The sequence below is a fragment of the Chiloscyllium punctatum genome, chromosome 37 (assembly GCF_047496795.1).
Source record: "Chiloscyllium punctatum isolate Juve2018m chromosome 37, sChiPun1.3, whole genome shotgun sequence".
Classification (NCBI taxonomy): domain Eukaryota; kingdom Metazoa; phylum Chordata; class Chondrichthyes; order Orectolobiformes; family Hemiscylliidae; genus Chiloscyllium; species Chiloscyllium punctatum.
Window position 1 is genome coordinate 61,246,025 of NC_092775.1, and position 24,140 is coordinate 61,270,164.

The 24,140-nt window shown below is 41.5% G+C and overlaps 1 protein-coding gene across 1 annotated transcript in view; it reads right to left on the reverse strand.

Moving 5' to 3' along the window:
• Positions 1-24,140, reverse strand: part of LOC140463157 (cadherin-22-like) — an 852,306-nt gene that overhangs the window by 269,817 nt on the left and 558,349 nt on the right. Inside the window, exon 7 of the mRNA XM_072556924.1 lies at positions 3,600-3,853. Coding sequence (XP_072413025.1) covers positions 3,600-3,853 — 254 coding nt within the window. The remainder of the gene's footprint in view (positions 1-3,599; positions 3,854-24,140) is intronic.

The window sequence follows — 24,140 nt, forward strand, 5'->3', positions numbered from 1 at the left end:
CCCCCACCTTATCCCAGATCCAACCTTCCAACTCAGCACTGCTCTCTAAACCTGTCCCTCTTCTTTCCCACCTATCGACTCCACTCTCCCCAGTGACCTATCATAATCAACCCCACCCACATCCACCTATGCCTTCCCAGCTACCTTCCTTCCAGCCCCACCCCCCCATTCTCCTATTTATCTTTCAGCCCCCTCCCCCCAACACGTTCCTGATGAAGGGCTCATGTCCGAAACTTTGACTCTCCTGCTCCTTGGATGCTGCCTGGCCTGCTGTGCCTTTCCAGTTCTACATTTTTCAACTCTGATCTCCAGCATTTGCGGTCCTTACTGTCTCCAAGTGAAAGATAAAGAGTGTTAGTGGGGGCTTGATGTGGCATGTTGTCACTATATTGGCATGGTGTGGAGGATGGGTAAAGGGGTATACATTGACATGGAGACTATGACAGTCATGATCGGGGATGGGGAATGTGCCGAAAATATGGTGCTGGAAAAGCACAGCAGGTTAGGCAGCATCCGAGGAGCAGGAGAGTCGACATTTTGAGCAAAAACCCTTCATCAGGATTGTGGAGAGTGTGGAAAGTCTAATGGCCAGAGGGCATCAAGAGAAATGCTAACTTTTTAATTGTGTGAAACTACACTGTCTTCATGCATCTCTTGTTTAAGTCTCTTTGTTTAGAAACAAATTATAAACACTGTAAAATTCATAAATGGGCTGCTATAATCACATGACTGGAATTTGACAGAACCCTCCAGAACACACTGTAAATCAAAGTCAGCTCGTCCATTAAAACCTTTAACTCCTGGAGGGGTAAATTGGAGCCTTTTGTTACTGTAAATTTCCTAGAAACATCCTGACTCCCCATGAAAACCACAACACAAAGGAATTGCAAATTACTACTGTCCAGAAACAGAATGGTAATTGTATTCCAATTAATTACTAATAGATAATCATTGTAATCTTTTCATCTCACAACAGCCATTATGAGGATAATCAATGTATCCAAATTCTTTGACTTAGCAGAACTAATCTGTCACATGACTGGAACCTGCACATATTAACTTGAATAAGCAGGTGAAAGTGATTTCTGCAGATGCTGGAGATTAGAGACAAGAGTGTGGTGCTGGAAGAGAACAGCAGGTCAGGCAGCATCCCCAAAACGTCAATTTTCCTGTTCCACGAATTGAATAAGCATACAGTTTTGACTTTCAGCTGCTGCTGATGATTAAACATCATGAGAAATCCCTCACTTCCACTCTTAAAAGTCTCATCTTCAGAAACAATCTTGACCTTCACCTGTCAAACTGGGTGGATTCTTTAAGTATGCTCTTCATGTAGCTGCCACCGATCTGTGTCTGACCACTCAGAAAAAGAACTGCTACAAGATCAGCCAATTCATAGATTCCCAACTGGATATCGACTCAGTGGTTCTAAATCATGAACTAAGACAAACATTTTCATTTTATTTTAAAGAACTTTCAACTTCCTTCCTTCCCTTTCTCCCTCTTTCTAATTGACTGAACACAGCCCAGTCCCTCACACAAACCAGCTTCCTGTCCATTGACTTTGTCGATACAACCTGCTGCATCAGGAAAGCAACCAAACTGCGGTGTTTTTTTCCAACTCCACATTTTATCAACTCTGACTTTCTAGCCTCTGCAGTCCTCACTGTCTCCAACATAATCAAAAACCTTTCCCACCCTCTTCCATCCGACAGAAGATATAAAAGTTTGTATCCACGTACGATCAGATTCAAGAACAGCTTCCTCCCTGCTATTATCAAACTCCTGAATGGACCTCTTTAATGTTTATCTGTCCTTGCCTCTTCTCTTCTTGGCAGCTGTAACAATGTATCCTGTACTCTGTTCTGTTACCCTAATGCACTTATATAGTACGATCTGTCTGTAACACATGTAAGACAACATTTTTTACTGTATATCAGTACACGTGACAGTAATAAATCAAACCAAATAAAATACATGCATAAGAAAATACAAAGGAGCAGGAGTTTACCTGGCTCCACTATTCAAATTCTATCATGGCTGATCTCACCTCTACTTCAAATTCACTTTCCTGCCTGATCTCCAAACCCCTTCGATCTATTACTAATTAACAACTAATCTGTCTCCTTCTCAAATTTACTTCAAGTTGGAACATCCATCGTACTCTGAGGTAGTGAATTCCACAGATTCACCACCCTTTGAGAGAGGTAAACTCTCTGCACCTCCATTTTAAACTCCTCATCCTAAAACAATGATCTCTCATTAGAGATAAAACAAATCCTCTCTTTGTGTACATTGTTAATCCTCTTTACCATCTTATATACTTCAATAAGATCTCCTCTCATTCTTCTCAACTCCAGAAAAGGTCTAAATTACTCAATTTCTCGTCATTAAACAAACCCTTCATCTCTTAGATCACACAACATCAGCTTTATTTGAAATCACAAGCTTTTGGAGTGCTGTTCCTTCGTCGGGTGAAGTGGTGCATCCCTCCAGTTCACCTGAAGGGGCTACGCTCTGAAAGCTTGTGATTTCAAATAAATCTGTTGGCCTATAACCTGGTGTTGTGCGACTCCTGACTTTGTCTACCCTTGTTCAACACTGGACTTGTCATCTCTTATATGCCTGGGCATGTGAATGAAATAATAAAGCAATTTCATGTTCTGAACGCTTCATAAATTAAGCCAGCAAGGATTTTTTGGTTGGCTTATTTGCAAGGATGAAACTTAAAAAAAAAACAAGGGTTGGCAAACATGCTTTAGCCTACCTTAGTAAGAGACAGGAATGAATCAAACAACAATTGGCTTAAGAGCAGGAAAGTAATCATAGTGTAAACTCACTACCATCCTCCCTTTGTGCATGACACGGGTGAGACCTAGAGGGATTTTGTCTGTTAATCTTTATAATAAACCATGGACAGTTTTCCAGCCATCCCACCTCACATTGGGCACTCTCGTCCAGGTCTTCCCAAATCATCCACCTTGACTTCTACCTCCACTTCCCACGACCCCTCCCCTATCACCAATACTTCACATAGCCACTTTAAAGGTAGGGTTTGCAGAACCGGGAATTATCCTGTCTCTGCACAGCAGGCCACTGAATGAAAATTAGAGTCAGTGACAGTTTTGATACCGTGCCAAAATGTCCAGAGTGAGATTTGAACTTGCAACAATCTGACATAGAGCAGAGTGGAATCCGCTGAGCTAACAGTGACCAAAGTCACAAACATGATGAATAAATGAGTATCTGTTTAATGAGGCATTTCCAGCTCACAAGTGCATAAAAATATACATGCATGTGAATAACACAACATATAGTGATGGGGGTTGGTTAGCTCAGTTGGTGGGATAGCTGGTTTGTGATGCAGCATGATGCCAACCATAGCTACTGTGAAGGACTCTCCTTCTCAACCTTTTCCCTTGCCTGAGGTATGGTGACTCTCAGGTTAAACCACCACCAATACTCCCAGCCTCCCTCTCTCTATGATTAAATACAAGCCCCATGGTCTGGTAGGATTATGGCAACTTCACTTGACTTTTATTTATCACAAGGTCTATTTCCATGCCTAGTTGAGTCAAGCAGAATGGAAAGGTTTGTACCTGATTGGACTGTTTGTTATGTCAGGATCCCGTGCAGTTATGGAGCCAATGACACTCCCAACATGGACGTCCTCTTGAACGTCAATCACATTTGCTTGCGAGATGAACATTGGAGGTTCATTGACATCTTTCACCATCACCCTGACGCTGGTCCAGTCCTTAAAAGATCTGAGGTTCTCAAACTGAGGGTCAACATGTTTATTCACTGCCTCTAGCAGCAGACTGTGTATCCTCTTGGTTTCAAAGTCCAGTGGCTGAAAGAAATACAGCAACAGCTTAATTTTAAGAAGAAATGTTATTGATCATTTACATGATATGTACCATTCCTTTTATCATCACTTAAATTACTAATATGACACAAAGGATCTCCTAGTGAAAAGATGCACACAATCCTTTTGGGGCGAACTGTGTTACAGTTTGTCAGATATCAAATAAATTTGCAAATATTTTTTAGATGTTATACTATCTCTAATTATTGAATAAACATTTATTATCAAACACTGGAAGTTTTTGCATGTAAAAAGGCAGCTAGCACGATAAGAGACAGCCAATCATATTACTTTTGCATAAGTGCATGCTGTGCATCAAGTTGGTCATGAATTGACTCATTTCATTTTGTTCATTGTGACAGGTCACATGATCCACCTGCCTCAATGAACATCCACCATACACAACATTGCAGCTAAGATAGTTTAGTTCGAGAATCAGATTCTTGGAGCCTTAATTATTAAATACTGTCGTGAAATTTATAATTCAGTGCTGAGCAAAATTGTCTATTATATCCACCCCTGATTTGAAGCTTGAGATTTGTTATGTCTCTTCAGTGAGAGTGAGGGTGGGTGTCGGAGGGCCCTATGGGAGCAGGGTTGGGGTGCTGGAGCTCCACTTTTCTTTCTTTACTCTTCCATGGGATAGGGGCATCACTAGCAAGGCCAGAATGTGTTGCTGTTCACTAACCCCCCACAAACTGAATGGTTTACTAAGCCATTTTGGAGGGCATTTAAGAGTCAACCACAATGCTGTGTGTTTGGAGTCACAAATAGGCTGGAAAAGGTAATGACAGCAGATTAAAGGATATTAGTGACCCAGACATGAAGGGTTTTTACAATACTTTCATAGTCACCCTCAGACTACATTTTAAATCCCAACTTCTTAACGGAGTTCAAATTTCAATATTTGTTGTGGTGGGTTTGGAATCCATGACTTCCAAGCATTAGCCTGGGTCTCGACCATTGCATCCCCTCTAGGGGCCTCCTTTAAGTAATATTGGGTACACGTGTTAGGATTTCTCTATTAACTCATTGGGAATGAGCAAGGAATCCATCTTGAATGAAGGCTGAAAGCCTGAAGTACTTGGCTGACAGTGGGAGTCTCCAGAGGCCCACAGTCAGGACAATCCCAAGATAAGGCATACTGTGTAGCAAATCATTCCATGCTGCACCGACTCTCTGTGTAAGGAAACTGTTACCTATTTGTTCAGTCATAATTTTTAATTACTGACTCCTCACCATAAGGAAATATTGTAAGGAAATAGGTTTTGCCTTTTAACTATTGTATAAACAATCATAATTTAAAATGAAAATCTCTTAAATTTTGTTTAGTCTTTTTGCGCTGTTGGATATAACAGGCCTCGTAGAATGAGCCAACAGAGGGCATGGGCAACCTCATGTTAGTTAATACTTTCCTCCAGGTGCTCTGGTTTCCTCCCACAGTTCAAAGATGTGCAGCTCAGCTGAACTGGCCACGCTAAATTGCCCATAGTGTTCATGGATGTACAGGTTAAATTGATTAGCCATAGGAAATGCAGGGTTACAGGGAATAAGGTTGGCAGGGGGGGTTGGGTCTGGTGGGATGCTCTTCAGATGATCAGTGAGGACTTGATGGGCTGAATTGCTTGCTTCCACACTGCAGGGATTCTCTGAGTTGCCGGCCTTTTGTTTCCTTTTGCATTGTGTCCAAATTTGGAAGCTGCACCATCATGGGAGAAGAGGCTGATCCTCTGCTCCAGAGACTCAATATTCTGACAGTCCACCGTGAATTTCACTCCTGGGTCAAGTGAACAGAGATAGGACATTTCCAGGGTCCACAAATCAAACCCAGGCAAAAATCTCCTTGATGACCACATTGTCTTTCCAGGGTGGCAGTGTTCCTCAGAATGCAAGCCCCCTGCCACGACTAACCCTGGAACAAGAGTGGGAAACGCAGCCAATGTTTGCTGGGGGGAGAGCCACACTTAGTTCCCACTCATGCCATCGATTAAGCATTGCCCTAACCCCTCCACACCAAATTAACTATTATCTACCACTTCAAATGGCTGGCTGACACACAAATATAAGTTTGCTAATGAGATCGGTATTATAAAAAAAAACTCATTGACAAAAGAATCAATGCACTGAAATTCCTTCAACTAATCTCCTATGAAAACAAATACTTTTATTCTAATTTAGATGGTAGCTTTGGCAGTTTTTCTGCTTCCGAAGGGTTTACGCAGTTTTTAGGCACATTATTGTGTAGTCGTTGAAATTCCAAAGAGTACCTATAGACCGACAACCTCCTGACAACGTTGCCTACCCATCCAGTTCCTGCCATTAAAAAGACCATATCCACAAGAGTATCTCACCTCTCCAGAAGGGTACTCTGGCTATCCAAAATAAATGCCATCAAATGGATCTGTTCTGACCAGGTCTGCACTGTGCACACTGGGCTATAGAAAGTGGGGCAAGTCCAAGCTCGATAAAGGCAGCTGGCCATTTAAATACCAGCTCCCTTTGTATCTCACATTTTAAAATAAGGGGATAAGATTAGTCTCAACTCTCAGTACAAACTCTGATGGCACATTAGAGAAACATAATATGGTTGTAGCTTCACTCTCTGACTCCCCTGGTTCACCACATCTCAAGATGTAGGCCGTTGGCATAAAATAGCTCAGTGACAGATTATTCCCCAAACGAACAAAACCAAATTAAGAAAGCAGCCTCAAAATGATGCAAACAGAATTAATTCTATATTTGCATCAAACAAATACTTTGGAGTAATGGTGCATTGTGTCCAGTTAGAAGGTCTAGGATTGGACTCCAGAGTCAATACTAAAGGGCAAAGACCAATTGGCATGTTAATCATTTTCTCTTCGGCCCAGGGTGCTATATCAGCTGATCCATCCAACTTTCTACTCTTATCAACCTAATAATGTTGAATTCTATTCACAGGTGGAAATTTCTCAAGTCTCTTTAGTACTTTATGTAACACGGAATAGAACCAAGTACTGGCCTGTAGAGGGATTCACATAAAAGTGTGTGTGCTGGGAAAGTAGCTGACACTTTACTGTAGACACGCTCCATAACATTGCTCCTAAAATGGGCTACAAGCCATAATGTTGAGGCAGAAGGGGGATGGAGGGGAAATATTTAAAGTTCCTGAATGAATTGAGATGAGAAGTAAATATTAAATAAAGAATGACATGACAAGTGTCGTTTAACTTTTATACTACAGGAAGAACAAAGTCACGAGTGTGTTGCTGGAAAAGCACAGCACAGCACAGCATCCGAGGAGCAGGAAAATTGACGTTTCGGGCAAAAGCCCTTCATCAGCCCTTCCTTCGATTTTTCTGCTCCTCGGATGCTGCCTGACCTGCTGTGCTTTTCCAGCACCACACTCTTGACTCTGACCTCCAGCATCTGCAGTCCTCATTTTCGCCGACAGAAAGAATAAGTCAGATGAAAAGTAGGCTCACACTTTGTTGTGTACATTGGATAAGGAAGCAACAAGAGTGTGTTTTATATTTATGCATATTATCGGAGGGGATGAATAGAACCTATACCTGTTTATGGAATATTTCACACTTCAAAATGTTGTAAACAGAAGAACCAAGATTCAAACACAGGGGAAAATCATTGCTCACCATTCAAGTTCCGGATTTCAGTTTCCTTCTTTTTGCAAAAAAATTACTTGTCTCTAAATGAGATCTTAAGTGCAATTTCACAATTACTGACAGTTGGAAATCAAGCTACAATATTATGATATCCTGTAGATATGAACCCTAAATTTGCAATGTCCGCTGAAATGAAAATAAATGAAATTTAATGAAATAAGGGGAAAAACACACATGAAGTCTGGCAATTACCTAATGATTTGAAAGATCACTGGTTTAATGTGTTGCTGTAGGCATGTGTTTGTAGTAAGTGGTGGTAATTCAACAGTAACGGACTAACTGGTGTTGTAACTCTGAAAAAGTTAGGAGTTCTGTTTAAAACAGACACCGTGAATTCAGATGTGATAAGAACTATTTACCAGTTAACAATTTGTGATCGTCATGGAATTGTGCTACATAAATAGCATACTGCTAACAAGATAGAGAATTAGAACTGTATAGCACGGAAACAGATTTTTCGGTTCAATTCGTCCATGCTGACCACATATCAGAAATTAACCTAGTCCCATTTGCCAGCATTTGCCCCATATCTCTCAACCCTTCCTATTCCCATCCAGATGCGTCTTAACTGCTGTAATCATACCAGCATCTACCACTTCCTCTGGCACCTCATTCCTTACGTGCACCACCCTCTGCGTGAAAAAGCTGCCCCTTATGTCCCTTTTAAATCGTTCCTCTCTCACTCTAAACCTATGCTCTGTAGTTATGGACTCCCATACCCGAGGAAGAAGACATTAACTATTCACGCGATCCATGCCCCTCATGATTTTATACAGTGACAGACAGCAGCGAGCCTGTGGAAGCTGGTCAGAGGTCCTAGTTTGATAATTCCAAGAGATAAACCTCTTTCCAGGGAGAGAGAGACATGGTCTAATGGGCAATTAATCAAACTGGCTGTTGTCAATGACACAATTGTGATGTTTGACAGTAATTAAATGATCATTTGCTGGAGACTTGATAGTTAAAAGTTTGAATGCATGGCTTCTATGTCCGGAAAGACTGTAAAGAAAGCTTGCCTTGGAGCATAGTTATCTAGCCCTGAATTGGGAGTCATCTGATTAGTGCGTAGAGCTGGGGACAGAGGAGGTTGATCATCAGCTATTGTCTGACTCTTGTAAAAGGGTTCACTTATGACAATAAGCATTGTCTGGGTAAGATACTTTGCAGTATTTTGTGTGAATAAAGAACATTGAATATACTTCATTGTTAGAACTGTTTTGGGTTATTGATATCCATAGTAAATCCAATAGACCAGGGAAAGTGGGAATAAATTTTATATTTCTATTCTCTGATTCATGTTATTTTCTGTTACAAACAACCATCAACATTTATGACAGGACAACATGGTTGCTCAGTGGTTTGCACTGTTGCCCCACAGCGCCAGGGATCCGGGTTCGATTCCAGCCTCGGGTGACTGTATGTGTGGAATTTGCACATTCTCCAGTGTCTGCGTGAGTTTCCTCCAGGTGCTCTGGTTTCCTCCTACAATCCAAAGATGTGTAGGTTAGGTGGATTGGCCACTGTAAATTGCCAATTGTGTTCAGAGATGTGTACGGTAGATGTATTAGTAAGGGGCAAATTTAGAGTAGTAGGGTAGGGGATTGGGTCTGGGTAGATTACTCTTCAGAGGGTCCATGTGGACTTGTTGGGCCGAATGGTCTGTTTCGAAACTGTAGGGATTCTATGATGATTTGCAAAGTAGCAAAACAGTAAAACAAAGTTGGATGATCAAATGTAGTTGATATACTTTTATAAATGTAAATGGTGAAGTTTGACAAATGAAATCAGTGTCCTGCTGAAATTTTTAGTTACTTTTGTTTAATGGATACATTTCAGTCAAGATAAAAGGAAAACTCCCCTAATCTCTTCAGATATTAATGTGGGAGTGATGACATCCACTTGCATAGGCAAATGGGCCTTAAATCCTGAAAGATAAGAACTCAAATCATGCAGGACTTACTACCACTGGGTCCAAATCCTGGAATTCATACCTTAATACTATTTTTGGGTCAATCTGCAGCACATGGACTGCAGTGGTTCAAGGCTGCTCATCACCACTTTCTCAAGGGCAACCAGGGAGAGACAGCCAGCAATGGCTACATCTCACAGGTGAATAAAGAAAAATTCCTTCATTGCAATATTGAAGAGTCAGCCTAGGTTGGCAGTGGGTCTGTCCTATTTCCATTTTATTCTATTTTACCCAAGAGAAAGCTTCGAGTAGACTACTACTTTTGAAGTTAAAGAAGGACAAAGGCAGCATGATTCGCAGGAAGACCAACTCCAGCAAGTTTTCCACAAATCCTGACCTGGAATTATATTACTGTTGCTGATTCGAACATCTTGCAACTCCCTTCTAACACCTTTGGAGGAGGCTGCAACTCTCAAGGGCAATTAGGAAAAGGCAACAAATACTGGCCGAGCCAACAATACCCACACCTCATGAACTAAAAAAAATCTGGAAATATAATAATCTAAGACTTTTCATTTGCTGCTGACAAAATGCCTTTATTAATAACCTTACTAAATAAGTCTGACTAGCCTGCCCTTTTGAACACAATAATGATGAATAACTTCATTATAATGTCCTATATTTGCACTTTGAGAATGGGCAACAAAACTAAATAAAAGAGCACCACTTTCTGACATGTTAATCCCTGAGTAAATGGTAGCAATGTCAGGGGTGTAACAATTTAAACATACTCCTCCCTGTGTTACAGGAACAGATGGAGACAAGATAAATGAGGAGCGGTGTTGACTCTTAGTTGACATATTTAACTGGAATCAGCAGTGCTCAATGACAAGAAAGCAATTTAAATTCTTTTTAAAGAAGCAAATTGCTTCTACATTTGGCTTCAATGTTTGGATTTCCAAATGTGTCTGTGGTCGAACATTAACATTGTTAGATGAATTGTGTTCTGCAGAGAGAATTATAATTTTTAGAACCATCAAATTCAATAGTAAATGACTGTCATTTTATACTTTGCAGTGTCTTGTGATTTTACAGAAGGCTCATCGTTTGCTAATTAGAAAACTGATAATTACAGTAAAGCTAGAAATCTTCCTGCTCGATTAGCAATCTGGACCTGATTTCTTGGTATTGCAATGCAAACACTATCAGTTGACATGCCTTGTGTGAAATGGTTCAATATTAACAGAGTAATATGCCTTCATTCCACAGAAGGTTTTTTTTGATAAATGTTTTTACTAAAGTGCAGCATTAGTTTTCACATTTATATGTTGCCGCACCGTTCTACCTCACCATATTTGAGATCGAATTCTCTACAATTGCTAAATTATCAGACTTCTTATGTAACATTGAATCTGGGATAAACAGAAATTTCATGCAATGAAGTATTGAAATAATGAAAGCTACTGCTTTCTGTAGCCTCCTGTAAACTCTCATTTCTTGCTGCCAGTTCCAGTCCTTTCCCTATCAAAGATCTGAGTTAAATCAGACATTTTGCAACATTGGAACCACATTTAACTCTGAGCTTCATTTTCGTTGATGATATATTTGTGAAATCCCTAAAAATGCCCATCTCCACCTTTGCAGTAATGCCTGACTTCGCCTCTGTCTCATTATTTTTCTTTAAATTCATTTGCAGGATGAGGGCATCACTGACTAGGCCAGCACGTATTACCCAGAGGGCAGTTAAGGGTCAACCACATTGAACAGTGTGTGCTGCTCCATTCCCTATTCCTGCCTTTTCTTTCCCTAGACTTGACTATCCCAATGCATTTATGCTGGTCTCTGATATTGCACATTCTCTAATCTATAGGTCACCCAATTTTCTATTGGCTACGTCTTCATTTCCGATAAGTCTAATTACCCTATTCCTGTGCTTGCTTACTTACATTAACTTTTGACCTTGATTTTAAAATGCTCACCCTTGTTTTCAAATCTTTCCAATGGACTCTCCCTTCTCTATCCTTGTCATATAAACTCACAATTCTGCACGATATCTGCACTCATCCATTTGAAATCTCTTGAGAAACCTTGATTTTAATCACTCTCACCATTGGTGGCCATGCCTTTACCTTTCTTGATCCTTAAATTCTGGTAAACACTTCTGTCATTTTCCTGCATGCCCTCTAATATGTGAAGAAATCTACAGATCTGTTTGGAACATAATGATTGAGCTTTCAAAATCCTCTAGGGCAGAGGTGAACAGGAAATCCGTTGTTCAGAGGTCATTAATATTTGGAATTTTCTACCTCAGAGAGCTGTGGGATTGAATCATTGAATATACTTAAGGGTGAAACAGGCAGAACTTGAATGATAGGTGAATCAAGGGGTATGAGAAACTGGCAGGAATGTGATTTTGAAGTCTATTCAGATCAGCCATGATCTTAATACTTGATCAGGGTTGATTGGTTGCTCCTATGTATAGGAAATACTCTTACTCTGGGAGAAACAATGGCGAATGAACATCCTCCATCTTTTACCTAGTACCCAACAAGAAAATCATTAGGGCCTGTCTTGATGGGAGCTTTAGGTAAAAACGAGGACTGCAGATGCTGGAAACCCGAGTCTGGATTACAGTGGTGCTGGAAAAGCACAGAGCACAGAGCATTTTATCTCTCGACTCTGCAGGCTTCCTGCCTCTATTCCTGATGAAGGGCTTTTGCCCAAAACGTCGATTTTCCTGCTCCTCAGATACTGCCTGACCTGCTGTGATTTCCTAGCACCACTCTAATCTAGACTCTGGTTTCCAGCATCTGCAGTCCTTGTTTTTACCTGGAATAGCACAGCAGGTCAGGCAGCACCCAAGGAGCAGGAAAATCAAGGTTTTGGGTGAAAGCCCTTCATTGGGAATAGAGACAGGGAGCCTGCAGGGTGGAGAGATATAAAAATTTCCCTGCTCCTTGGATGCTGCCTTGATGGTAGCTTTATCCAGGTCCATGATATAGAGATACGTCCAAACACAATCTTGAAATGAATCAACAACTGCTTCTGAAGATGCTTTACTCAAATGTCTTGCGGGCTTTATTAAAACCAGTAGCACTGATCCCGGAGCACTGAGTCTGGTACTTTTTTCCAATGTTATGCTCAAGAATTATGCCCTTGCATGAACAGTTAGTGCTAAGCCACTGTAAAGTATGCATCCTTTTCTTTGATATCCTGCTGTTTTATATCTTGTATCCAGAGACCTCCAGGAGAGCCAGTCCTTAGCTGTAAATCGATCATGTCTATCATTTTGCATGCAACAATCAATGGCCAAATTAGTTTCTCTGTCACTTTTCCACTCGTCAATTTTGCAATGATTATGGCCAGATGGAACTTATGAAACAATGCCAATCAAACTCTGATACATCATAATAAAGACGTGACAATGGAATGGAACATTCCTCCCTCCCATCCCCTATTCCTGGCTGAAGTAAGCTCTCTTCGAGACTATTGTATTTAACACCTGGTCGAACAAACTTCTTGAAGGGAAACAGATTAGCAGCTCTATCTTATATGAATTTTTAGTCCAACTATAACAGACTGCAAAGCAGCAAATTGTATTGGCTGAGTGCCATCAGAATCTGCCCACATACAATTCTAGCACAAGGTACAGTTGAAGAATGGCATGTAACAGAAGACTGTCCTTCACATCTGGGATATGGGATAAGAATGGATGGTCAAAGCTAAGCCAGATTCTAATGAAAAGTTCGACAGCTTTTCTTCAGAATATTTCACGATGATGAGTTTTAATTGTACTGATGCCTCCCCTGGAAAGTGCACCATTGCAGCAATAGTCAGTTATAAGCCAGCAGAAGAAAACCCACAAGGTGAATTTTTGCCCTGAATATTGAACAATAAAATCTGGATGAGGCTGAGGTGATGTTAGGATGAATAGCAGCAAAGCCCATACATCACAGCTAAAGTTAATTACTGACAGTTGTGCTGATTTACAAATGAGACTGCTGAAAAAAAAAATTGATGAGTGCAGTTTATTTTCTACTTGATTGGGAGTAGATTTGGACAGAGATTTGTATTCCTTGACTTCTAACTTCCACCCGAGTGCAAAAAAAACAGTATAATTGCCATCTCTGACTCATTATAGCATTATATCTGTGGGAGTAATGGTACACACTGGAACACCACAGCCATTTTTTAGTTAATTATTAACACTGTTTGAGTGGCATTGCTCATGCTAAGTCAAAGGATAAGGTGTATCTGTCATTATCAAATATCATACTACACAATTCATTACTCTGCTGTTAGGAAGAGCATAATAGTTCAGTTCTGTTTCGAATTGCTATAAATTGGCACGAGATTAATTAGACGCTTATTGTTGAGGCAGCCTGATATTACAGACTGACAGTTGTGTTGGCACTGCCTTTTAAGTAGTAAGATAATACAACAAGAAATGGGAGATTTTCTTTAAAATTAATGTTCGTGTTTAATGATTGACACCTCTCCATTTAATTATAATTCACTGGCTGCTTTATATCAATATGACATTTTGTCCAAATCATGTGCAAGCATTACTGAGTCTTATATGTAACACTTTCAAGTGTGTCAGACACAGTAGGCAATCTTTTTTATGTTTTCAATGAAAACACTGTAGTCACTTAGAAACTGCTTTATAAAAGGTCCAAATTAATTAAAATGCTAAATGTGAATAAACTGTTTTAATTTGTATGCTAAATTTACATAGTTCAATCCCTTTCATTTAAGTTGCACCATCAAAACTTTGGCTTGGCAAGTGCTTTATAAAGCAGGGCACAATATGTTCTTTACTGATTCAATAACCAAAGGGTATTAACATTCCTGCCAAATGGTCCTTACCCTTCAGTATGCCTCCAGGGTAGGTACATTTTATGACTAATGCAATACCTAGATCCTGTACTTGTCCTCGAGTCAATAAACAATGATAACTGGGATAATTAGTTCTTCTATCAGCACAGGGAACACATGCATGTCTCATTATTCTCCAACCCTGAATTTCTTATTCTCTCCCTTTTGAACAACACTTTCTAACGTGTTCATTATTTGGAATTTTTGAGCTGGCAGGTAATTTAGTGCTGCTGCTTTTATTTAGTAAGGATGCACAGGTCTGGACCCCCAATAATAAAAATGTGTCTGCACACAATGTATTGTTTTTGTGATTCCATTTTTCATGTTTTGCAGCCACTTTCATTCAATGGTACTGCCTCTATCTCTGAGCCGGAAGGTTATGAGTTCAAAGCCAACTCTCGGACTCAAATACATCATCTAGACTGACATGCCAGTATAACACTAAATGGGAGTGTTGCATAGTTACAAAGAAATTAGGACAGAGTTTTACGGTTCCCTGATGGGTAAGGTTCCTGATGACCTGTTAAAATTCTCTAGGTCACATTTCAGGCACTTAGTCTCCCACCCCTGAATTTGCCATGATTTCACAAGTGTCCTGAGGTGGGGTGAGACCCATGGCAGTCCTAATGTGGCCATTTCCTGCCCCATTTACAATTTTTCAGTTAGCAGGAAGTGGTAATTTTATGTGCTTTGGAGGGTTTGGTTGCTACTTCTAATCTTCCTTTCGACAACATGTTTTAAAAATAAATCATTCATGGGATAAAAGCAGCACTGGTTCAATGAATATGTATTGCCCCAGAAGAGAGTTAAGAGTCAACCACTTTACTGTGGGTCTGGAGTCGAATGTAAGCCAGACCAGGTGAGGACGGCAGTTTCCTTCCCTAATGGACATTAGTTTATTTGACAATGGTTTCATTGTCATTATTACACTCTTTATTAATTTTTTTAAAATTCAAAATCTCCCATCTGCTATAGCAGGTTTCGAATGCAGGTCATCAGAACATTACCTGGGTCTCTGGATTAACAGTCCAGTGATAATACCACTAGGCCATCAGCTCACTTACTAGCTCTAAAGATCTGCTTCATTATAGACAGGATAGAGAGCAAGAAGCTTTTTCTCAGAGTGGAGGACTCAATTACTAGGGGTCATGAGTTCAAGGTGAGAGTGGAAAAGTTTAAGGGAAGTATGTGTGGAAAGTTCTTTTCGCAGAGGGTGGTGGGTGCCTGGAACACATTGCCAATGGAGGTAGTAGAGGCAGACATGATAGTGTCATTTAAGACGTATCTGTCCAGATACCTGAATGGGCAGAGAGCAGAGGGATACAGGTCCTCAGTAAATAGGCAAAAGGGTTAGATAGAGGATCTGGATCAACGTAGGCTTGGAGGGCCGAAGGGTCTGTGCTTGTGCTGTAATTTTCTTTGTTCTTTGTATTAACAATGGTGAACTATGAACCAGTGAGTCCCAGCAAGAAGAGACATTTGGCTTAACACCAAGATCTAGTTTATTGCAACAGGTGTAAATTACATTGTTTAGTTAAACATAATTACTAAGATTAACAGGAATCAGAGCTAATATGTCTGACCCCATCAAGATCTCAAGCCAGACTCTGACTCTCTACCATCAGATTGGTTGGAGTTCAATGCATTGTTGAGCATCAATCCTGACAAAACGAGTCCTTTATATAGCAGGGAATCCTGCAAAGGCTGGAGAGGTTGTGTGGGGAATTCTCGGCAATTTAACCACATGGGACCTTGTGTGAACAACAGGAAAGGGTCTTCTTCATAGGCCCCCATCCCCTTTTCAAAACAGAGAGGGCCTCCCTTAGGATTGACCACTCCCCAAGTGCCCCCATTTCCAACCTGCCACTGTCCCCATCACCTCCCAGTGGGATGCAGCCCCCTGCTTCTGGTGGCATTGCTAGAAGCAAAAATACATGAACAGAGAGATCCAGGATCCATGAAAGCAGGACGTCCTCCCAAAATGAGTGACAGAGCCCATCACCAGCCAATGAATGCTCCTCAGATTGTCTAGGACTACCCACCAGAGTGAGGGTGAGTTCCTACAAATTTTTTAGTAGCTTGCTAGCTGTTAGCTATCTGAGAATATGCCAAAAAATCTAGAACAAGAGCTGATTTGCTTATTCACATGTATGCAAAATTTTCCCCTACACTCTGTGAGGAAGTATTGTCCTTGTATCCTGGTTAACATTTATGACACCATTGCAGCATAAGATATAGGAGCAGAAAAAGGCCATTCAGCCCATTTATTCTGCTCCACCATTCAATGGAATCATGGCTAATCTCAATACTCAATTCCATTTTTCCTGCCTTTTCCCCTTGATTCCCTAATTGATCAAAAATCACTCTATGTCAGCCTCAAATATAATTCACAACTCAGCCTTGACAACCTGCTGGGGCAAAGAATTCCCAGACACACTAACTTCGGACAGAAATTCCTTCTCTTCATGTTCATGAACCACAACCATGAAAAGAGACTAACTAGTCATTTGTCTAATTGTGGGATAAAACACAGAGCATTTGCATTGGGTCATCTGTCTGTATACAATCAGATACTAAGTCCCAAATCTTCTTTAAATACAAGCTAGTTCTTTCTTTATCTAAGCTGCTTATTATAACCATTGGATAAAGGAGCAGTGATGAATAAAATCAAAACGTTCATACGCTAGCATCCAACCTTTCTATTTCTTACCATGCACAAGTGGGATAGTTATTATTTAAATGGTTCTAACATCAAACACAAGACATGCGTAAAGAGATAGTGAGTACATTGAGACACTGGATAAGATCTTATTAGAGACAGTCCAATTATCATATTTTTTTCCTTATTCAAGTGAACTGATTGACTGTTGGGAGGCTGCAAAAAGAGACAGATGATTCCACACACACACACACACACACACACACACACACACACACACACACACATATCCAACTTTCATTCCTCATTTGTATTCTTCTAGATCTAAGGTTGGCCAACATTTTGAAATCTACTGATGGCAACACATGACATGAGCACTCTCCTAAGCTCTCACCATGTGCTTCTGCACTACGTCCAGTATTCTGATGTCTACAGGGCCTTACATAGCCAAAGCAGCTCATACAGTGTTATGTGCTCCCATTATTCAGCACTCCCTACTCAATATTCTGACACATGCCTGTTGTACAGTGATCACTGAAGAAAATTCCGATGTGTTACAATTGTCTGCTCTTCTTAATAGAGGATTTTCCCAGCTGCAAAATTCTCTGTGAACATCGCTTTAATTTGTGATCCTGACATGACTTGCTCAACTCCCAATATTCCAAAATCCTATTTTTGTTAATTCCCATTGTGCGTTCAGAAAGGAAGTTCCACCCTTTTGAGTCCATGATAGTGAAGAAACAACAAGATAGTTCCAAGGCAAGACAGTGTGTGGCTTGGAAGAGAACTTGCATCACTTGTTTTTGTGTGACTAGGCATGTGCTTTCACAGGTTTGGAAGGTGCTACCTTGGTGAGGCACTGCAGTTCATCTTGTAGATGGTACCCACTGCTGCTACTGAACATTAGTAGTTTAAGGAGAAAATGTTTAAGGTGAAGGATGACATGTTGACGTAGGGTGGCGGAGTTCAAAGTTAGGTGGCATATTTTTAAGGTGCCAGTAGAAAGATTTAAAAAGATCATGAGGGGCAATTTTTTTTTTTACAGATAGAGTCGCTCATGTGTGGCATGACCTGCCAGAGGAAGTGGCGGATGGGGTATACTTCCAACATTTAAAAGACATTTAGACAAGTATATGAATAGGAAATGAATGGAAGAATATGGGCCAAGCACATGCAGATGGGAGTAGTTCAGTTTGGGAACATGGTTGGCATGGACTGGTTGGATTGAAGGCTCTATTTCCATACTGCATGACTCTGTAAGACCAAGTGATGGTTTTAGCTTTGAGTGTTGCTGGAGCTGCACTCAGCCAGGCAAGTGGCTCAATTCCCACCTCAGGCAACTGTCTGTGTGGAGTTTGCACATTTCCCTGTGTCTGCGTGGGTTTCCTTCGGGTGCTCCGGTTTCCTCCCACAGTCCAAAAATGTGCAGATTAGGTGAATTGGCCGTGCTAAATTGCCTGTAGTGTTAGGTGAAGGAGCAAACGTAGGGGAATGGGTCTGGGTGGGTTGCTCTTCGGAGGGTCGGTGGAGGCTTGCTGGACTGAAGGGCCTGTTTCCACACTATATGTAATCTAATCTAATTACTTCCATCACACTCCTGACTTAAATCTTCTGGATGGGGATAGATATTTGAGTGACGGACAGATATTTGGGTGTCAGATGAGTTATGTGCCATTAAATTCCCACTCTCTGAATGGATCTTGTTGCATTTGGTATACTTTCCTTCATTGGTCAGAGCACAGAGTGTAGGAGTTGGGAGGTCATGTTGCAACTGTACAGGATATTGGTTAGACCACTTTTGGAATAGTATGTGCAATTCTGGTCTCCTTCCTATCGAAAGGACATTGTGAAATTTGAGAGGATTCAGAAAAGATTTACAAGGGTGTTGCAAAGGTTGGAGGATTTGAGCTACAGGGAGAGGCTGAATAGGCTGGGGCTGTTTTCCCTGGGGCGTCGGAAGCTGAGAGGTGAGCCTATAGAGATTTATAAAATCATGAGGAGAATGGATAGGATAAATAGACAAGGCATTATCCCTGGGGTGGGCAAGTCCAGAACTAGAGGACATAGGTTTAGAGTGAGAGGGGAAAGATATAAAAGGGACCTAAAGGACAACCTTTTCACACAGAGGGGGATGTGTGAATGGAATGAGCTGCCAGAGGAAGTGGTGGAGGCTGGTAGAGTTACAGTCTCAATATCAGAAGCTTGGCCGTTTGTGCTACATTCCCCTGAGAATCAAATACCCCCCGCTCCCCCGCTCCCGCTCCCCCGCCCCCCCCGACATTTTCCACAATAGCTCAACTGTTTCATGAAATCCCTTTGACTGAAATTAACTAGCTAAAGACCACCATCTGTGATGCTGGAGACATCAGGAAGAAACTGACATGAATGGGCACTTTTGGCTCAAAATGTCTGCAAATGTTTCAGCTTTGTCTTTTGTGTGATGAGCTCCCATATCATGTGTGTTACGGTTCCTCTTTGGAGTGGCTATTTAATTGTCTGCTGCCATTCACAACTGGACATGACAGGAATACAGATCCTTGATTGGATCAGTTGGTCATGTGATCACATTGTTCTTCATATGCTGGTTCTATTACTTGACATGTAAGTAGTACGATTTTACAGTCGCACTAAGTTGGTAGCCTATTCTTAAGTGCTACATGGGCATGTTCTCCTGTGCTCTTCATTGAGCCAGGATTGATCTCTTGACTAGATAGTAATGGTGTAAGTGAGAAGAGAGGAATGGACCAGGCCAAGAGATTATAGATCACAATTGAGAAAGCTTCTGCTGAAAACAAATGAGGTGATATGTAAAACCCACTCTTTGTAACTGCTGTTGATACGGCTTTCAACTTGGCCAATAAGTAGGTGTTGATTGAAGTCAAGAATGTTGTTAGCCTGCTCGAGTTAATTAGTTTGCTGAACTTATATTTTCACAGTAAAATAACTCCTGAGACATTATCTCCAACTGCAGCACTCGTATTGACATCAGTGAAAACAGTGTGGCAATGAAACACAAATGAAGCCAGTTCTCAATAGAAATGACAGCAAGGCTCCCAAAAAGACTTTTTTTTAATTTGCCACCAGTCCCACACACTGAATTTTGCAATCTATTGCATAAAGAATAAGAGAAGGTATTAGAGAATGGGTCTAAAATGGATAGGCACTCAATCCCACTCTCACTTTAAAAGCTTTGGATAAACTTTATACACAAAACTTTTACGTATCTGTCAAATGCACCAATACATGGAACATCAGTGCTATATTCTGCCCCTTGCTCTTTCTTAAGTAGTAGCCTTTAAAATTTGTAATTTTTTGTCAAATGCGGCACATTATCTCGTAGGAGAGGAGATAATGAGCAATAGACACAGAACACAGGAGACCTAGGGCACAGCTAACAAGAGGGAATTAAGAAGCCATCGAGAAAAGAGAGAGGCAGCATGTCAGAGTAATGGGGGGGCACAATGTTTACCAGACTGACGTGTGGCTGCAGTGATGTTTGTAACATTTTTAAGCCACATCTTTCCAATGAAAGCAGGCTTTTGTGATTAAATCTAGTAAAAACAGTCAAATCATGTGAAAATCAGATTGTACATCAGTTTAGTCACAAATAATTTAAATAATGGAATAGGTATGAGTCAAATGGAAATCTTTCCTCTCTCTCTTGGCTTCCCATGCATTGTGTCACGGAGATAGGAAAGCCTCGGAAGCAAGGCTTTAAACCTGCTGCGATGTTTACTTCTGCTTAATAAAAGGGATTTATATAAACACTGGATCATTGATTCTGTCACATAATCAAACCCCAATGATTGCTGCTGTTGTTCAAACAGTACAGTTCTGCCAGCCTCAATCCAAGTATACTCAATTCGAGTATACTCAACCTTATAGTGCGGAATCGTATCGTGTGGAAGCAGGCCCAGGGCTTTTGCCCGAAACATCGATTTCGCTGCTCGTTGGATGCTGCCTGAACTGCTGTGCTCTTCCAGCACCACTAATCCAGTTACTCAATGTGTCCATACCAGTTGACAAAGTTGAATCCCACTTTCCATCACTTGGGGTTTGTAACTTTGCAGATTATGACATTTCACAGGCATAGCCAACTCATGTTTTAAATACCATGTAGGTTTCAAGCTCAACCATTCTTTTGAGCAGTGAATTCAAGATCCTCAACACACATTTAAAAACTACCTTAAAACACCTCTCCAATGCCTTCTTCTCCTACATCCATTTGATGTACTTATAAAGGGGAATGTGCCCTTTTCATCCAGGCAATCTATATCTCTCATAATTTACCCAGACCCATCCTAATTTTAAACACTTTAGTTAGGGCTCCCCTTAGCCATCTTCATTCCAAAGAAAAGACCTCTTAGCGATCCAAACATGCTTTGTAACTGAGGTTCTCCAGCCAAGGCATGGTCTTGGTAATTTAGCTACATTTCCCCTCTTTCATTATGTAGTAAACACAGGCAGGTGGTACTCCAGCTGTTGAGATTTGAGCAGAACCTTCCTGCTCCTATATTCTATGCTTTCTTTCCCACCTTATCTATCTGTCCAACTACCTTCATGTTGTGTGGAGATGCACTGTAACCTCCTTCTGTTCCCCAAGAATTCTCAGTATCCTTCTGCATATTGTGTATTCCCTGGGCTTCCTAACTTTCCCCATATGCATTACCTCACACTTGTCTGGATTGAACTCCATTTGTCATTGTTCTACCCACCTGACCATTCCTGAAGTTTGCAGCTTTCATCTTTCTCATCAATTTGTTTCATCTTCAAACTTCTGATTTCCTAATCACAGGGCTGACAATGTGCTAGTAATACATCGACACAATGGAAAGGGGGTACACCACTCCTGCCAGTCTTTCTCTTGTGGCAGGAAAGCTTCCTGTTAGTCCAATCCTATCCAGCCACCAAGATTAAGTGTCATGAATGTCATAGGAAAGGAACTGTTCAAGACATTTGTCAAGGCAACCATCGACCTTTTCACTTGAGATGCAAAGTTTTGAAAATAGACCAATTCAATCTCGGTTAAAGTCTCTTCCATCAAGCAGAATATGTACAAGCTTAAACAGACATGCCAACAGATTCAAGAATGGCTTATTTCCCACTGCTATCAACCATCTGAATGGACCTCCCAAATTTTAAAATATTGATCTTGCTCCTTGTACACCTCTGCAGCCATAACATTGTATTCCTCACTCTGTTCTATGATCCTAATGCACTTTGTGTTGTATGATCTGCCTATACTGCATACAAAAGGTTTCACTGTACCTAGGTACTGTGGCAACAACAAATTAAATTAAATCAAGAAATGGAAAGAAAAAAATTGAATAAAGGGGCAAGCATTTCCATTCTTTCAGCTATATCACTGTGGTTGAAAACAGTCTCAATTTCTCCAAAAGTCTTCTGTTAGATTGCAAGGTACAGGAGGAGTGACATTAGCAGCACAAGGTCAGATACAACTAATTCTTAGTTGCAATGAATGGGAGATTATTGACACCCTGTCAGTCATTATGAATCAGCCTCATTTTTTGTTTTATTAAAAATGTGGAACTATTTGAGTGGGAGCAGCGGCCGAGGAAAAACGAACCCGGGAGACTACAGCTAAGGTAAGACAGTTTGTTTCAAAATTACTTACCTGTAGCGGGCAGCGGAAGTGAGGTTGGAGCGCATAGATGGGCGGGAAGGCAAGTGATTAGTATTTGAGTGGGTGTGTTCTAGACCCCAGGTCCTACTTCCGTAGGGCCTCCCTCCCACCCTCCTCCTCTAACCTAACTTTAAAGTCCACAGGTTATTGACTCAGTGTTCTTGTTTTTGGAGACAGTGTACAGTCATGGCAGCGCAGGCGGTGGAATGTTCCTCCTGCAGGATGTTTGAGGTAGGGGTGACCACCGATACTCCTGCCGACTTCGTGTGCAGGAAATGCAGTCAGATCCTGATCCTCACCGAACGAGTTAGGGAACTGGAACTGGAGCTGGATGAGCTGAGGATTATTCGAGAGGCTGAGAGGGTGATCGATAGAAGCTACAGGGACATAGTTACGCCGGAGAACAGAGGTAGCTGGGTAACAGTTAGAGGTGGGAAGGGGAAGAAACAGGCAGTGCAGGGTTCCCCTGTGGTCGTTCCCCTAAAAAATAAGTATGCAGCTTTGGAAACTGTTGGGGGGGACAGCCTTGCAGGTGTAAGCTGCAGTGAAGGGGTCTGTGGCTCTGAGATTCAGAAGGGAAAGGGGGAGAAGAGGAGAGCGCTAGTTATAGGGGACTCTCTAGTTAGAGGGACGGACAGGCGGTTCTGTGGACATGGGCGAGACTCTCGGATGGTTTGTTGCCTCCCGGGTGCTAGGGTCCGAGACGTCTCGGACCGTGTCTTCAGAATCCTTAAGGGGGAGGGTGTGCAGCCAGAAGTCGTGGTACACATTGGCACCAACGACATAGGTAGGAAGAGGGGTGGGGAGGTCATTCAAGAGCTCAAGGAGTTAGGCTGGAAGCTAAAAGCTAGGACAGACAGAGTCGTCATCTCTGGGTTGTTGCCGGTGCCACGTGACAGAGAGGCAAAGAATAGGGAGAGAGTGCAGTTGAACACGTGGCTGCAAGGATGGTGTAGGAGGGAGGGCTTCAGATATTTGGACAATTGGACTGCATTCTGGGGAAGGTGGGACCTGTATAAACAGGACGGGTTGCACCTGAACCAGAAGGGCACCAATATCCTGGGGGGGTAGGTTTGCTAGCACTCTTCGGGGGGGTTTAAACTAATTTGGCAGGGGGATGGGATCCGGACTTGTAGTCCAGCAAGTAAGCTAGCTGTGTGTCAGGATGTCCAAGACTGTAGGGAGGCTGTGGAGAAGGTAGCACTGACAGGGACTACTTGCGGACACAGAGATGGGCTCAAGTGCGTATACTTCAATGCAAGGAGTATCCGAAATAAGGTGGGTGAACTTAAGGCGTGGATCGGTACCTGGGACTACGATGTTGTGGCCATCACGGAAACATGGATAGATGAGGGACAGGAATGGCTGTTGGAGGTTCCTGGTTACAGATGTTTCAGTAAGATTAGGGAGGGTGGTAAAAAAGGAGGGGGGGTGGCATTGCTAATTAGAAATGGTATAACGGCTGCAGAAAGGAAGTTTGAGGGGGATCTGCCTCTGGAGGTAGTATGGGCTGAAGTCAGAAA